We start from the raw sequence: 17,697 nt of genomic DNA on the forward strand, positions 1-17,697 counted from the left end.
TATTTTACCATATAATGAGAAATTATGTCAGCATTAGTTCTGATTTGGCTTTACTCATTCATCACCACGGAGCTCTCACCATATGTCTAAGGTGGCAAAAAACTTGGTAAATCATTCATATCTCTGACTCACTCCAAAACAGCATCAAACATCTGAAGTTCATTCCTGGTCGCAGTCAACTCTAAGAGGAAAAGCCCCTAGGAGCATTTGAAAGTCAAGTGTCGGATTCCTTTCTGACCCAAATCTAGCTAAGGGGGACGCCAACTTCCTTTCTCAAATATTGATGACATGTTAAGACTTTTTAGTTTTCCCAGCCAGTTTGATGTATTTCCCTAGTAGTCAGGATAATGATCAACCTATGATATAACTAAGAAAACAGGAATAATCTTAAATGTTGACTCTTAGAACCATTTCTGTATGTTGGCTTTTCCCCTGAACTAGACGCAGAATGATTACTGTGATTCTCAGAGAACATTACTCTAGAAATACTAGGCATTAGGGTTTACAAAAAGTGAATATAGTAAAAGAGAAAATTTAAAACTCTAACAATCCAAATAGAAATCATAGGCATATCATTTTCCTATGTAAAAAGGAAAATAATAATAATATGTAAGTAGAAGTGCTAACCCCTAAAGCCTCCAGGTAGAGCAGAGAAACCATTGAGAAAGAAATTAACGACTTTCAGAGTGTGGCTTTGAAAATTGAATTAATAAAAATGTCCCCCTTTTAAGCTACTATAATAAAAGATTTTATTTTTCAAAACCTTGACCAAAAAAAAAAAAAGAGCACAAAAAATCATAAATTCCCACGGAGGACACTTCACAAATGTCATGCTTCAGGTCCTCAGCATCAGTGAGGGAAGAAGACGCATCACGTCGAATATTCTTATACATTAATTTCATTAAATTTCTTAATGGTTTTAACTCTGTCCCTCGCTTACTTTTCCCAGGCAACTGGAGGATTAAATCTGTTGAATTTGAACCCTCTGTCTCCCCTGAACATACACTCTTATTCATTCTGGCCCAGAAAAAAAGTGCGATTAGTTATTTTAAGTCCTCTAACATGTCATTTTCAAAACTGGGACATATCAGAAGATTGGCCTCATAGAAAGAGTCGTGCCATATGCAACAGAGAATGTCTCCTTGCTCAAATGGCTGTGGTGTATTGAAAAGTGAGCCGTTTACGTTCAAGTAAATACCCTGGAATTAGAACAATTGCACGAACAGTATAAACCGCTAAACTCTACATATCCTACCTGTGAATTAGAATGAATGCTTATAAGCATAGGATTAGAGATAAGTTGTTAAGAGTCAAAGTACTGAAAATCAATTCTTCTCCTCATGGATTCGTTGTACCCTCACCTCCTCTCCCGCATAAAATTCAAAGAAGGCAAAATGCCAAAACACCTCATAAATATAGATGCGGAAATTTCCTCAGGTACTAAGGGAGTTACCAAACTGTAAACTCTAGAGCTTCCAGTGAACATCCCTCACCTTCACAACACTCATACTAATTACAGAGAGAGAGAGAGAGAGAGAGAGACCTAATTATACCACATAATGGCAGATGAGAGGAAAGACTAAATCTTCTGGCCTTTGAACAAAAGAACATCTTGGGTTTTTATTTTCTAAGGTTTAAATTTCATGAGTTCTTAAATAAAGCTTAGCCCTCCAGAAAATTTTCTACCTGCCAGGGATTTGGGGACTAATGAAAGGACCTCCCAGCCCCATATGGTTCTTTAAATGACTGTGAATTCCCAACAATAATTTTGCCTTTGTGTTAAGGCATAGTGGTTTCAGAGAATAAAATTTCCCCCTACCTAGAATCTTAGGGAGGGCAGCTCTTAAGGTATTGATTGATAAATTCATTCACTCAGTCACTCATTCATTTATTCATTTATGTACTCAGACACTTATTCAGTAAATCTATTGAACACATACTCTGTGCTAGAGAAATAGTGAGCTGAGGCTACAGTAGTGAACAAGGAAGACATTGTCTATGCCAATGAGAAAAGCCCAGTCAGCTCTTTCTGATGATGCACGTTTGTATAACACGGCTGGTTGTAAAGAATCTGAAAGTCAAAAGTCAAAGACAGATTAGCATAAATAAATTTGTCAAGGCACTTGCTTTTTCTGGTATTAAATTATTTTTCCCATTGCCTCCTTGTATGCCTTCATCAGGAGCTGAGATCTAAGCATATGACAATAATGCTTCCACAGAAGTCTAGAACTGCCTCTGTACTAGAACCCCCCAAAATTTTGTCCATTGTATTGCTGCAGTAGATTTATCTTTTTATTTTACTATTTAGACTGGCACTGCCATGCTTACTTTTTAAGTGTGTTTGCTAAAGCAAGATCGACGTGTGTTGAGAAGTCTTCGAGAGGCATAAAAATGGTAGGTTTCAGGTATATTCTAATGGGTATGTCCAGGGAATCCCTACAGAATTGGTATCCCTGGCAAGGCAATTTTACTCAAGAACCTGAGATTTCCTTCACGTTGGAAAAGAAAGAATAATTGTCAGTTGTTAGGGACTAAAGAAAATTTTTTTTCTTGCCTATAATAGGAGACTCCTTTTTGCAAATAACATTTCATGCCTGCTCTGGGAAAAAAAAAAAAAAAAATTCTTTCTCACTACTGCCACCTCGTGGATAAAGGTGATTTACTTTAGACGGCGCAAAGGAACATGTCTTAGTATTACCACAAGATGGCAGCATACAACCAAGTTTTCAAAGAGCCCCGCTCAAAAAAGTCCGGGATTTTGCTCCTCAAACGAGAATGTTCTATTCCAACAGAAGAGGATGAGTAGGAAATAATTGTACAAAATAAGCACTCTGTTCCCTTTTTCTAAGTACAAATGGAATTCCAAGTGTTAAGATCATTAGTATTTCACAAACTAGTTCATTTATTGCAATAGGGAAGACTTCCTAAAATTTAACTGGTAAGCTAGTTTGCTTTTTAAAGATATTTTAAACAAGTGTATATTTTTGTCTGAATTTTTGTGACATTTTCTTCATAGAGTACACTCTATGAAGTGTGTATACTTCATAGAGTACACTCTATGAAGTATTTGAGTAATGTTTTTTAAATTATTTTGTTGAACTCTTTTTAATTGATTAGTAGGGTAGTGTCTGTTCCCTAAGAAATCCATTTAGGACATATAAACTTTTGCCCAAGCCTGTGCCAGTGACTGGTTAACCCATTGCTAGTTTTCTCCTGACCAAACTGCTGCCTAATCAGCCTGCATCCCTATCACTTCAGTGTGCTGGCATTATCTTGTTTTGTTCATCCATAGTGTTGCAGATTTTTAAAAAGAAAATTTTTTTGAAACTGTACTGCTATGGCTTACTTTTAAGATCTGTTGTTCTCTTTTTCTGCCAAACTTTAACTGACAATCTTTCCTAGAAGGGATTTTTACCATAAACCTGACAACAACAACTCTTATTTATTGAGCATTTACTATGTGTCTGGCAGCATTCTAAGCATAGTATGATAATTAATTTAACCGATAGAATAAATTTATAAGAAGCATTTGATTAAACTTATTTTACAGTTGATGAAACTGAGGCAAAGAGAAATGAAGTGATAATTTATAGCTTAAGCAGAACTATTGGTTTCCCTGCCTGCCCAGGTTCCTGAACAATTGCTTGGAATTATTCCATGAGGCCTGGGATGGAGCAGGGAAAAACAAGTGTTCTTTACAGGAAGATGATTCCATCACGGATCTAAGCCCCTTTGGGTGAAGAGCATCACTTTGTGACCTTGAGAGGTCCTTCTAAATTCTGAAGAATGATAAACCAAAAGGCTTGACCAAAGAAAGAAGTTGTACTTTGCACAGAGCAGAGCCAAACTTTCCCCAGTCGATATTGAGTCATTTAAATGTCCCAGTGATAGATAACCCTAGAGTTATATAGGCTATGCTTACTCAGCTTTGCTGTCATAAAAATTCCAGAGGGGTATAGTGAATAGTGTTCAGAGTTTTGGCTGGAGAACCGGGAGCCCTGAACTTCAGTCTCAGCTCTGCCTCTTGCTGTTTGTGTGACCTTGGAGAACTGATTAGCCTCTCTGGGCCTCAGTTTCCTCATATCATGATAAGCAATTCTCTACAGTGCCTTTTCCACAAATTTTAAGGTGATATGCTGATTTCAAAGAAAAGTGGTGAGATCAGGTGTTATGAAAGAAAACAGGTGTCAGCGTGTTTAATATACAGTTGAAACGTTAGTGGTCCGATGATCAGTGTGGTCAACAGGTGGAGACTGGCGTTTTATATCTTGATAGAATCTTGCTTCACTTCTAAGGTGAGAGAGACATCAGTCGCTGCCTTCTGCTAGGAGAGGAGCATAAATCTTGCTCCAAGCTTCTGAATGGACTTCCATCCCGCTACAAGTAATGGACTAACTCTTCAAGGATAGAAGGGCAGGTGCCGATGGCCTTGAGTGTCTTCGGAAGTGCACCGGTACTCATGGTATAAAAGAACATTCACAAGGGGCTCCCCACCAGCCCCCACTCCACACCTGACCAGTTTAGGGAAACTGTCCTTAGATGCACACACAGTCCAGCTGATACTAGTTTTGCTAACGCTGAATTGTTGCCAAACATTTTCAAGACTTCAGACACTAGGATAATTGTGCCCTTCTTCTTGGCATCATAAGAATGCTAGAAAGCACCGTGCTGTTTGAGAGCTTCTCGTTGTGGTCTCCTTTGGACGGGCTTAGTAGATTGCTCTGAACCTCAGAAACTTTGCAGACATGATTCTGAAGATCTGACCCCTTTGTGCTAAATCAGAGAATAAAGAGTTCAGCTACTCAGATTCTCTGTTGTCTTAACAGAGTCTCAGATCCTCTGTTAGGAGGATGCCTGGCATACCTTTATTTTTCTCATACTTCAGTGATTCTGCCCGTTCTGTTTTGACCCATTTTGCACTCAGAGTGCCGTCGTGCATTTGCTGTGCTACACAGGGAACAGTAACACACTCAGCCTCTGCTTCCATGGAACTCAAAGTTCACTAGCGAAGGTAAGCATTAATCAAAACCTCAGACAAACGCATTTGAAATTAAAACTGAGATGAGTGTTATGAAGGAGAACAGAGCTTATAACAAAGGGACATAATTTTACCAAGGAGTCAAAGGAAGACATCTCTGTGGAATTTGTAACTGAAGTTTGAATGACAAGTGGGATTCCTAGCAGAGATATCATTAAGCCATAGGCCCCACAGCAGAGAAAACATGGTACCATGGAGCATCAAGACAGCTTGTGGGCTGGAATGCAGAGATGATAAACATTAATGAGGCTGGAGGGGTGAAAGGGCAGAGCCATGGATGTCATGCTAGGGATGTTAGCCTTTATCCCGGAAGCCATAAGAAAGCATAAACAAGTTTCAAGCAGGACAGTGAGGAGACTGGATGTCCAGATCAAAATCATCTCTTTGGCTTGAGAGTCCAAGTCACTTAGTGAAATCATGCCATTCAGGGATGCAGGGCTACATGCTGATCTTCAAAGAGAAGAAAATCCCTATCCAACAGCCATGGTTTGGGCTCCTATATCTGAGCAGTCATTCAGCTGGTCCTGAGATTCAAAGTATCCTATGGAAATGTTCCATATTTACTCCTAAAGATCTAAGTACTGTGGTTTAATTGATAAGGATACTTAAAAGGGAAGGCAAGTATTTGACCTATAGAAGCTCTTCCAACCCTGAGATTTATTTATACACTCGACAAATATTTATTGAGTACCTGCTGCATGCCGGGCTCTTATCTAGGCCTCAGGGATACAATGGTCGACAAGACATGCACTGTCACTGCCTTCATGGCACATATGTTCTAACAGAGGAGATCAACTCTGAACAAGCAAATAAGTAAGTGTATGACATGATGCCAAGTAGTGATCGGTGCTCTTAATATTAGTAAATCAGGGTAAAATAATAGGAAGTAACAGAGGATACCATTTTTGAGAAGGTGATGAGAGAAATCCTTCCTGAGTTGTTGACATTTCAGCAGAAACCTGAATGAAGTGACTGAGTAGGCCAGGCAGAGGTCTGGGGAGGAACACTCCAAGCAGACGAAACAGCAAGTGCAAAGGTTTGAAAGTTGGAATGGATTGAGTGTATTAGAAGAAAAGGAAGAAAGGCAAAGGAAGAAAGGCAATTGGCTTGAGGAAAGCAAACCGGGAGCAATATGGTAGAATGCGGTCGGGGGCCAGACACATCCTATCGTTCCCCTGAATTGCGGTCAAGTGTACTTTTACATGTCATACTCAGAGTTCTTGTACTTGTCTGCGCACATCACATGTTACATCAAGTATTCGTAGTTGCAAATTGTTTTTGCCACCTCCAACTGCACAACATTTGTTCCAACAAAAGTCTCTTTCCGTGTGCCTTTCTTTCCATCTCTACCCATATATGTTCCTCTGAGAGTGTTCTTCCCACCCTTCCTCTCATGCTCCTTTCAGTGGAGAGTACCAGACTACCTTTGTGCTTGTTCTCAATTGATACAGAATTTTTTACCTGTTTTTGTTTTGCTAAATGTTTCCTTTTTAGAAATTGGCACCACCGTGCACTTCAAGCAAAAAGGTATGGTTCTTATTTCTGATTACCTTCTGTGTGTTAAAATTAAGATTCTACAGCAATACATCGGGGCCTTATACACTTTAGTTCATTTCAATAATCTGTGATAATAATTTCCATAACACATTTGCTACTCTTTTTCCCAAATTGTAAACTTTCTCATTTGCGAAAAACAGCCCCTGATCCAACCCATGACCCCAATATTGCTTTTGAAAGCTATTCATTTTTAAATCTCTGGAACTGAGCAAGTTATTCCCCCTCCCACTTTTCTTAAGTGCCCATGGTTAATTCTTGCAGAGCTGCACTTTGGGAAATGTTCACTGCCCAATGACAGGGCTCTCAGAAGAGCCAGAGAGTCAACTTTACCATCCCTTGTTGGCTGTTCAAGTAGATATATTGCTAAAGGAGATAGAACAGGGTCTCCTAAAATGAAGCACTTGAGCAGTTAATATCCCCTCCTGCCTGAGCGTTCTCCCAGGTCTTCATATACCCTCACCCTGCTACACTATACCCGGGCTGCTGGGATATCCCAGTATTTTGTGCCCTCCACCTGCCCCACATAACTTCGTCAGCCACGTGGCATATAAGTTGTATACTGTCCCCTACAAAGACAGTGCCATCAGTTCAAAGCTTCAGGATATGGACCCTAAGATTCAAACAATTTGCCAATTCTGAGGTGTCATCTTCACAAAACCAACAGAAATCCCTAACAGTGTCTGTCCCCAGACCAGAGTCATGGAAAAATCTGTTTAGCAGACACCACCCTCCATAAATCTTCATGGCCACCCACTTGGATTGGTAATTGTCTCCTATGAAGATGTCTTCTTCTCTGAGTTTCAAAGGGGATGAGACTACCAAGATCATTCTCAATAGTGAGAACCTATTCTTGTGGTACTTAGAGCCTACCAGTGAAGAACCTCAGAGATTGTGGACACTTTGTTGGTTACACCCAGGAAAGGTCCAGCACCTTGTGTATGACCAGTGCTAGCAAGTCCTCACAGAATGCAGCAGGGAAGAGGTGACCAAAAATATGTACATAGGACCAAGATTATTTGGGGCAAGAAGTATAAACTACCATTCTCTTCAGCCCTTCTTCCCTCTCCAATGCCATGATTATCAATTACATTTGAATCTTAAGTAGCTGGTGTTAGTAGAACTTAGTGATACCACAGAGCTTTGGTGTGGAGGGAAAAATAGGGCATAGGATTTTTTTTTTCAAAGACCAATGAGAAAAATTCCTCGTGTCATTCAAAGAAATTCTAAGTAATGGCCTAAAATTTCAAAATTTTGCAAGTCAAAATATTTGATGCTGTTTTGATGGAAAAAATATGATAATCCCACTTCACTGTGAGAATACTTCAGCCTTACCCAAGACTCACTTCATAGAAAGAGGAGCTAATGCATAAAGAATTATGGAGAAGGAACCCAAATTTAATTCTAAGACACACGGGTCAAAGAAAATATTAATATATCCCCTCTTCCAATCTGCCCCAGCCTGGAAATTATAGGCTGTCATCTCCAGTGGATTCATTCACGCAGAGAAAGCTGTACTGGCGGAGAGTGGAAAGCAGGTGGCGCCAAAGTCAGTCTTTTTCCCTTTAAACATGGCTCCCAGGACACTGAGGGGGGCCTCAGTCTGGGCCTCTAGATACTGAGACATTTAGGAGATTCTTTTTCTCCTTTGCTTAACAGTTGTTTTGTATATCGTTTATATTTTTGTTTTCTTTTTAGTCAGTCAATCCTTAGTAATTCTAAGAAGAATTCAAACTTAAACTCATCTGGCCCTTCTTTTCTTGTATGGCTGAACTATGTACAGGAATACAATTATAAATGACCTGGACACCTTAGTGGCTGGAAGGAATGCCCAGTGATCACTGAGGGTGTGGTTAATGATTATTTTGAATAAATCTGGTCCCAAATCCTGGAAGAAAGCTCAAAGTATTCAGGAGAAGCAACAGAAATGTTGGCCACATTGAATCACAAAGTGTCTCCAAGCACACGCTCTCTAAAGCAGGTGCTGAAAGATCACCTTGTCCTTTCCTTGAGATTTTACTGAAAGACAAATCAGTTGGTTTAGCATCCTGCATCAGATTTGTAAGGTAAAGACTTGCCCCCAAATTCTCAGATCCCGAAATTTCAGGATGTTTTATCCATCTTGCCCTTAATCACAAATTCCCTTTGATAAGCATTGTCATGGCAAAGTGTGGTCCGGCTTCGACCCTGATACAGAGTCTCACCTCTCATCCTGGCCTGGGGCTGAGAACCTTGACCTGGTGTGTTGACTCAAGATTCCCAATCCTGCGGCAGCTAAATTTCACACCTTCAGGTCAAACATTAAAAGCCTTGATCCGGTTCACAAACCAATGCCTTTGATTGAGGTATTTCATGCCTTTCTGTAATCCAGACTTCTAGAGTTAATAACAATAATGATAATGCTACTGCTTATTGAATGTTTCCTAGATAAACACATATACACATATAGGATGTGGCTAAATACCAAGATATGATTTTTGTCTGTTACATGAAAAACATGTAGCAATTTTTGAATTGTGGTTCTATTTGCGCATCTATTCTTAAGGCTAATTTATGTTTGCAGACTCTTGCTTTCATTATATCTGTCAGTATATAAAAGCACTTGCTGAGTGTGGCCATCTGGCATGGGAAATAAGATTTATTATTTGCATTTCCACAAATAAGCAGAAATTTCATAACTATGAACTAAAACGTAATTAATGATTTTGCTGATTACTCTTCCCTGAAATAGCCATTAACTGAAATAGTCTCCTATGCAGTCATATACATGTCTGTAATTGCACACACATTTGTGTTGATTCCACAACTATCACCCGTTTACCCTTGTACTTTTTCAAGCCTATTTATTTTTTCTCAAAACCAATTATGAAAAGAGGAAGTCATATAAGCACATCAAATAGCTATATGAGAGCGCTTAATAAATAGTAATTGATAGAGATGAAAATATCTTTAACAGATCCACAAAATACATTTCAACTATGTAATAATAATTTTATTAGAGATAAAATTAAAGATTATTAGCACGGTTGTACTGGGAATCCCTATGTATAACATAGAATAGCATGTGAAAGTAACAGTGAATTTTCAATTATGTGTATTAAAAGACCTATAACATATGTGTATATATAAGTATGCATATAACAAATATACTCCTCTTGGTATCTGCATATATATGTGTGTACATACATTAGCAAGAGCGTTATATATGAAATGTTTATCTAGGTTCATATATGCATATATATTTTTCAATGATGGCATTTTTGTTTTTTCAAATATTTACTACCCTTCAAATAAAATGGTAACACTAGACTTTTCAGACTCCCCCAGGTACCACTCAACTCCAAGATGTCTGAAAGATAATCTAGCCTGTCCCAGCACTAAAAATGAGATTAATAGGCAGAACTGAGTCTTTCTGAAAACTTTCTGTTTTCATACCATCCCTAGGGCAAAACAAAAATCATTCTTGCTTAACCCCGTATGGCCTCAACTTGCGTGTAGACTTTGTTTTGGAAGCATCACTGACACACTAATCCAAACAAATGTGCCACAGAGCTCATGACATCTAAAGCCTAAAGAGGAATTAAAATGATAGGGAAACACATTGCCATCATGCCAGAAGCTCTGGGGAGATACTGTTAAAGGAGCTGAAAGGTCCCAAAAGGCCAGAAAGAATGGGATGGGGGGAGATGAATTAGGAAGAACATTGAGTTAAGACTCAGAACACTAGGGCCTGGTCAACAATGACTAATCAGGTGCTTTGTGCAGGATGTAAAATCTTCCTGAACCTTAATTCCTCACGAAAAGCGTGAACCTGAAGGTAGCTACAGTGCCTTTTATTAATAGGATCCTACAGCCATTCAGAAAAATTAAATCGATTGAATATTTACATTGTTTATTCTGCGTTTCCATAGATAAACATATAATAACACTCATTTTATCCTGGAACTATGCTGTTCAAACTTTGTATATATTTATATTTTTATATTAGGGGATATGTTTAATATTCTCAAGAAGGCATTCTAGTAAAAAAATCTTCTAATGAAAATCATTTTTTCAAAGATAATGGATGCCTTCCTGTTGTTTTCGTTGTTCTGGGCTACTGTTTTAAACAAACCCAGATTTTATTTGCCGAATGTTTGACAAGGGACTCACCAGCACCCCTTCACTGTGTAACCTCACTGTGCAGTGGTGACAGGCGAAGTCTCTGGAGCCAGCCACCTGGGGGATCCCCAGCTCCTCTGCTTACTAGCTGTGTAAACTCGTGCGATGGATTTAACCTCTCTGTGCCTCCCTTATCTCACTGTAAAACAGGGTTCACTAGAGTACCTGCCTCATAACATGCTTGTGTGCTTGTATCTGTAAAGCATTTATAACAGTACTTGTAAGAACTGCTACATAATTGTTCCTTGGTTGTATTTGGTTGTTGTTGTTCCTATTATTATTCACATAAAACATAGATAAGAAAACATTTTTGAGTTCAACATTTTCCGTGTTATTTACATCTGATCTGGTATGTTTGTAGACAATTTTGGAAACGTTTACATACCAGAGAATGCTTCCATTGCATTTGCAAACCATCATAGGTTTAAACACACACACACACACACACACACACTCATTCACACGTATTGATCTCCGTATGTGCCCTCAAAACTTCCAAGTGACACATAATTACAGTGACACCAGTTTCTCTTTTGAATGTCATTGTCTAAGCATACAGTCTTTTTTTTAATTGATTTTAATTTTTTTAACATCTTTATTGGAGTATAATTGCTTTACAATGGTGTGTTAGTTTCTGCTGTATAACAAAGTGAATCAGCTATAGATATACATATATCCCCATATCTCCTCCCTCCCACCCTCCCTAACCCACCCCTCTAGGTGGTCACAAAGCACCGAGCTGATCTCCCTGTGCTATGCAGCTGCTTCCCACTAGCCATCCATTTTACATTTGATAATGTATATATGTCCATGCCACTCTCTCACTTTGTCCCAGCTTACCCTTCCCCCTCCCCATGTCCTCAAGTCCATTCTCTACATCTGTGTCTTTATTCCTGTCCTGCCCCTAGGTTCTTCAGAACCTTTTTGTTTTTATAAAGATTCCATATATATTTGTTAGCATACGGTATTTGTTTTTCTCTTTCTGACTTACTTCACTCTGTATGACAGACTCTAGGTCCATCCACCTCACTACAAATAACTCAATTTCATTTCTTTTTATAGCTGAGTAATATTCCATTGTATATATGTGCCACATCTTCTTTATCCGTTCCTCTGTCGATGGACACTTAGGTTGCTTCCATGTCTTGGCTATTGTAATTAGAGCTGCAATGAACATTGTGGTACATGACTCTTTTTGAATTATGGTTTTCTCAGGGTATATGCCCAGTAGTGGGATTGCTGGGTTGTATGGTAGTTCTATTTTTAGTTTTTTAAGGAACCTCCATACTGTTCTCCACAGTGGCTGTATCAATTTACATTCCCACCAACAGTGCAAGAGGGTTCCCTTTTCTCCACACCCTCTCCAGCATTTATTGTTTGTAGATTTTTTGATGATGGCCATTCTGACCCGTGTGAGATGATATCTCATTGCAGTTTTGATTTGCATTTCTCTAATGATTAATGATGTTGAGCATCCTTTCATGTGTGTGTTGGCAGTCTGTATATCTTCTTTGGAGAAATGTCTATTTAGGTCTTCTGCCCATTTTTGGATTGGGTTGTTCATTTTTTGATATTGAGCTGCATGAGCTGCTTGTAAATTTTGGAGATTAATCCTCTGTCAGTTGCTTCATTTGCAAATATTTTCTCCCATTCTGAGGGTTGTCTTTTGGTCTTGTTTATGGTGTCCTTTGCTGTGCAAAAGCTTTGAAGTTTCATTAGGTCCCATTCGTTTATTTTTGTTTTTATTTCCATTTCTCTAGGAGGTGGGTCAAAAAGGATCTTGCTGTGATTTATGTCATAGAGTATTCTGCCTGTGTTTTCCTCTAAGAGTTTTATAGTGTCTGGCCTTACATTTAGGTCTTTAATCCATTTTGAGTTTATTTTTGTGTATGGTGTTAGAGAGTGTTCTAATTTCATTCTTTTACATGTAGCTGTTCAGTTTTCCCAGCACCACTTATTGAAGAGGATGTCTTTTCTCCATTGTATATTCTTGCCTCCTTTATCAAAGATAAGGTGACCATATGTGTGTGGGTTTACCTCTGGTAAGCATACAGTCTTAAATTCAAAAGTCTTTGGTGTGAAAAATACTACTATTTTTCTCTTGTAATGAATCTAAATGAACAGAACTATATAAAAGGAGAAAATGCAACAGGCAAAGCATAGGAGACAAGCTCTTTGGACCTACATTTACTGCCTCAATTCTCTTTGTGTCAGCACACAAATCCCTTCCCCACTTTCCTCTCCATTCCTACGCCCACATCCTCCAAATGGTGTCCACATTGGGAAAAACTCAGGTGGCACTGGGAAACCCACAGACAGTCCCTCCAGGATGAATTCTGGGCAAGTTCAAGCCTCAGTTCTGCTTCTGGTTTGGACCTGCCTTGCTAGGCTTTTTTGTTTTTGTTGTTATTGTCTTTAGTTTTTATTTTTAAAGTGTCAAATGAAGACTTTGAACCAGATGACCCCCTGCTGCTGCTTAAGATTCCACAATGAGTTGACTTATTTTCTGCCTTGCAGCTAAGGTGCCACCCAGCCATAAATGTTACTTTGAAACAATTCCCCTCCCCATTAACAGATAAATAATTATTGCTTCCCCCCGAGAAAGGAGAGAGTCACAGATTGGTTCCATGTTTATTGATGGAGATGCTGTGATGAATCAGCTGGAGGAGCCCGTGTCTGGCTGCTGAAGGACACTCACCAATGCTTGGAATCTTAATGAGTGCTGGCATCGCAGTGCTGTGCAGAGCAGGGCGTGCAGGATGAAGTTGGGCAAAGAGGAGGCCACTCCTCCATCACACAAGATAACCCTTAAAATACTTATAGCTCAAGGAGAAGGATTTAGAAAAGATCGTGAGCCCTTCTTGGGCTGCATATAAGTGCCCTGACTTTGAGATGCTGGTACATGGCCCAGTCTTACCTCTGACACAGTCAGCTGTGAGCTGTGACATAGAGTGGGCCAGATGTAACCATTCTCTTTTCTCTCTCTCTTTTGCACTGCAGGACCTGGGTCGGTGAGAGGAATAAACGGATCCATCAGTCTGGCCGTACCACTGTGGCTGCTGGCAGCATCTCTGCTCTGCCTTCTCAGCAAATGTTAACAGAATAAAAGTTTAAAAATAATAATAAAAAAAACACACAAAAATGCGTCACACAGGATACAGAGCGAGAGAGAGAGAGAGAGAGCGAGATGGGGGGAGACCGTTTATTTCACAACTTTGTGTGTTTATAAATGAAAGGGAAAATAAGAAAACGAAGAAGAAAATACAACATTTAAAACAATTTTAAAGTCCATCAATAAAAACTGATGTATAATTCAGGGTGGGAAAATTTCTACCAAGAAATGTGTATTTCTAAGCAAATGTATACTGTGTAAAGACTCCATCATGGTAAAGAGATCCAATGTTGTAATAATAAGACAACTGAAGAAGTACCAGATGGATATTAACCCTCCACCACCACCACCACACACACACACACACACGCACACACACACTTTATCCTTCCTTCATCTTTTTTCATTTGTGGGGAAAGAAAAAATACTGTCTTGCAGGTCTTGCCTTTGGTGTTTATACTTCCATCATCATTTTATTCTGATTTTTATTTGAGCTGACTCATAGCCATTCAGACTATGAATGGAGTCCTGCCCTGAGCCTTACCTGGCTTTCCTGCCTCCACTCTCTCTCCAACTTTTAAGACCATTTCCTTTCCCTCCAGTGTGCTCTATCTCCCCCACATCTGTCCGGGATATGCCCCCTTTATCCTCCCCCCGCCGCTTCCCTTCACTCTCCCCCGCCCGCCCCCCCAGCACTGGTCACGCCGCAGATGCCAGGAAGCGCCATTCTAATTCTCTCCACTGCGCGCGCGCGCTGTCTCTCGCTCTCAACGTGGGTGTACGTGTGTGTGAGCGCGTGCGCCTCTCTCTAAAGCATGCCGAGGGAACGGTCCATGTGTACATAGACTCATTGTGCTGTAGATACTGTCGCTCATCGTAATCTTGAGATGCGGCTGTGACAAGGGGCTGGGGCCGTGATGGGAAGGAGGCCAGGCGCAGAGCTGCTCCCCCATCCACGGCTGTCACAGGACCTGTGTGTATCAGCCCAAGCTGGGCCCCGCCTCCGGGCAGAACCTCATCTTCCTCCCAGTGCAGTCGTCAGAACCCAGTCCAGAGTCACTCAGATTATCACTGTCAGTGAAAGTGCCTACTATTGATGGGGTGAGCAAACAGCAGAAAGAATCAGTGATGCGTATGAGGTGACCTAAGAGAGAAGGTTGACCGACTTCACTCTTGTTTCCCGCGTCTGAGGGATTCATGCATTTCCTGGCTTTTTGCAGACTCTTGGTCCTGCTGTGCCACAGGAATGAGTAGCATGTGTGGAGCAAATTCCCAGAAGCAGGAAGGTCTCCAAGTGTTAAGTCCTAATGAAAGGATGAAGAGCCACGTGGAGATCCTAAGCAGCCCTGGTTTGCCCCCTCTCCAGTCTTCAAATAACACTGCATTTGCCCCATGGATTTCCCTGAGCAGAGATTTTCCCTATTTCAGATAAAATACAGTGAGCATAAGCAAGGCGGGAGAAGTACAGGTGCCCAGGTCCCTACTCATATGGTAGAAATACTATCACAGCCCCAATACAAAGCACTAGCCATAACAAAAAGGAACCCCCTCCTTGTGCTCCTTTGCAGCTCTCTGTCCTGGTGTTTTAGGCTAATACTTTATTTGGTGGCCCACATCATCTCCCTTCTCATCCACTGATGGTGTTTGCAGCACCACTGTTCACAGTATTCCATCATTGTCTTAGGGCTGGCCACTCCACTGGGAACGGCATTATACTCCATCTTTCCTGCTCAGTCTTGGCTTCTAGTCTCCTGAAAAAGATACAGTGGGGGATATAGTGTTTAAGTTTACATCTACAAGAGCCATCTTGCCATTAACACTGAAATGTGAGTTCTTAACCAGAAGAGCTGAGAAACTTGTAATCATTTAGGCAAAACTTACATACATACCACAAAGCTTGGCATCACCACCACACCAGAAGGATTTTCTTAGGAAAAGCCTTACAGAGAGATCTGGCTCTCTGTGTGTAGATATCTTTGTCAGGAAACCAACCATTGCTTTCACTTGGATAGGAGGCATTGGAAATGGCTCAGTTAGTGAAAGGAGAGAGGATTGTTACTGAGGTCGTAATTGAATGTATTTCAGCAGGGCCAAATATGGTACCTCACCAAGTCTTAGAACCTGGGAAATAGCTGTTATGTGATGTAAAACAGGAAACTTCGTAACTGTAAATCAGAAAGGGAAGGAAGGAAGGGAGGAAGAAACAGAAAGACAGGGAGGGAGAAAGAAAAAGGAAAAAAGAGGGAGGATGGAAGGAAAGAGGGCAGGAAGGAAGAAAGAAAAATTAAATAAATATGAAATTTATCTTAATAGATTTTATTAATTGAAGGCTCTTTGCAATGAATCTCATCTTTGAAGGTAATGATCTCCTTGTTGAGCAGTAATCTTAATCTCTGCTAGGGAATTCCGTTGTTTGTTTTAAAAGCTTAGCACCAGACTTCTTTTATGATTTTGCAGTTTAGACATGAAATAGAAGGACACATTGGGCTTGGTGGTGGGTAAAAGTATTTGTGGCAGATCCTGACATAGGGCTGACATTCTTATCCAAGATGGTAGCTACTAAAGTATAGAGAAGGCGAGCCATATTCCTATGCAGCATCAAGTTATTGACAATCAGGGATTTCCCTAACAGTTTAGTCTTCTTAGTGCAGGAATAAAAGCTTATCATCCTTGATGATCAATATTTCCCATATATTGAAGAGTCAGCCTCGTCCTTAAGTGGAAGCTGTAGTGGAGTGCATGCTAATTTAAAGATATATAAAGAAGAGAAAAGTAATAGGAGTTAATTCTGATTAGTATCAATTTCAGGAACAGATCCCCATGGCACGTCACAGAATTTAATCATACACCTAGATTTCTTATTGTCTCTACCGTATCCTAAGGACAAGGTCTTGGCGTTATGGAAGGAGATTATCCATTGAAAGGCATGTCTTTGCCATGTCGGCACCATTTGTTCCCTGAGTTTTATTATGATGGTCCGTATATTAAACATAATTAAACATGTATTGAATATTGTGGTGTTTGCTTATATCTCTGGTAAGATCTGGGTATTTTGTCCTGTCTCCTGTTTCAGAGCAATCATTGACCCCAGAAACCTCAGAGGTTTGAGGATGTTTTTAAACAATGTGAAAAATGGAAGAAAACGTAGTTTGGAGAAAGGTCAGGAAAAAGGTAGAAGCCAGAGAACTGACACCAAGAGAGTAAGTTTAAACATGGGACTTCTTGGAATTTAGTTCATCACAGTGCGATAAATCTCTTCAAGAATTTTGTCCATTGGTAATCAAAGCTTGAAACCCTACAATGAAAAGAACCAACTGGTTGGAAGCAGTATACTGAAAGGAGTGAAATACATCAATTAAACTGAATGGCTAATATATTTAATGTCCTTTGTATGCAAAGTAAAACTCTACCATTCATAGAATAAAATCCTTAGACCTGATTTGCACTTAACTAAAGCGGAAATGACCTTGACCAAGGGCAGTTCCTGAAGAATGAAAACTGTCCTAGGTTTTACAATTGCAGAATTATATCCTCTGTGCAATTGTTCACCAGAACGTTTTTGCCTTGTTGGAGGAACAGTCTTACTAGTTTTGAGACATAAAATCCCTCTGCTGTAAAAGAACTAAGGCTTAGGGAAAAGTCCTTTCATTTTCCGCTGGGAGGAATTGTCCCATTGACCTTTGCCTTCTCTTCCAAATCAGACAGACGTCACCCTTGCCCTGAGCATTTTTTTACTACATCTTCAGACAATTGGGGCTATTCATAGAGACCTTGTAAAAGTACTCGTGATTTTCATGTTCTTGGAGGACAGAAACAAAAGTCTGTTTCTCCT

At 40.0% G+C, this 17,697-nt stretch overlaps 1 protein-coding gene across 2 annotated transcripts in view; it reads left to right on the top strand.

Annotated features, from left to right (window-relative positions):
• The window catches only part of LSAMP (limbic system associated membrane protein), a 649,641-nt gene extending 632,773 nt beyond the window's left edge, over positions 1-16,868 (top strand). The window contains exons 8-9 of one of the 2 annotated variants that reach the window (XM_060150589.1): positions 6,533-6,565; positions 13,754-16,868. In XM_060150589.1, coding sequence (XP_060006572.1) covers positions 6,533-6,565; positions 13,754-13,851 — 131 coding nt within the window. In that variant the 3' untranslated portion in view covers positions 13,852-16,868. The remainder of the gene's footprint in view (positions 1-6,532; positions 6,566-13,753) is intronic. The other variant, XM_060150588.1, reaches the window with a different exon arrangement.
• Positions 16,869-17,697: the final 829 nt, after the last annotated feature.

Source organism: Lagenorhynchus albirostris, chromosome 5 (assembly GCF_949774975.1).
Source record: "Lagenorhynchus albirostris chromosome 5, mLagAlb1.1, whole genome shotgun sequence".
Lineage (NCBI taxonomy): Eukaryota > Metazoa > Chordata > Mammalia > Artiodactyla > Delphinidae > Lagenorhynchus > Lagenorhynchus albirostris.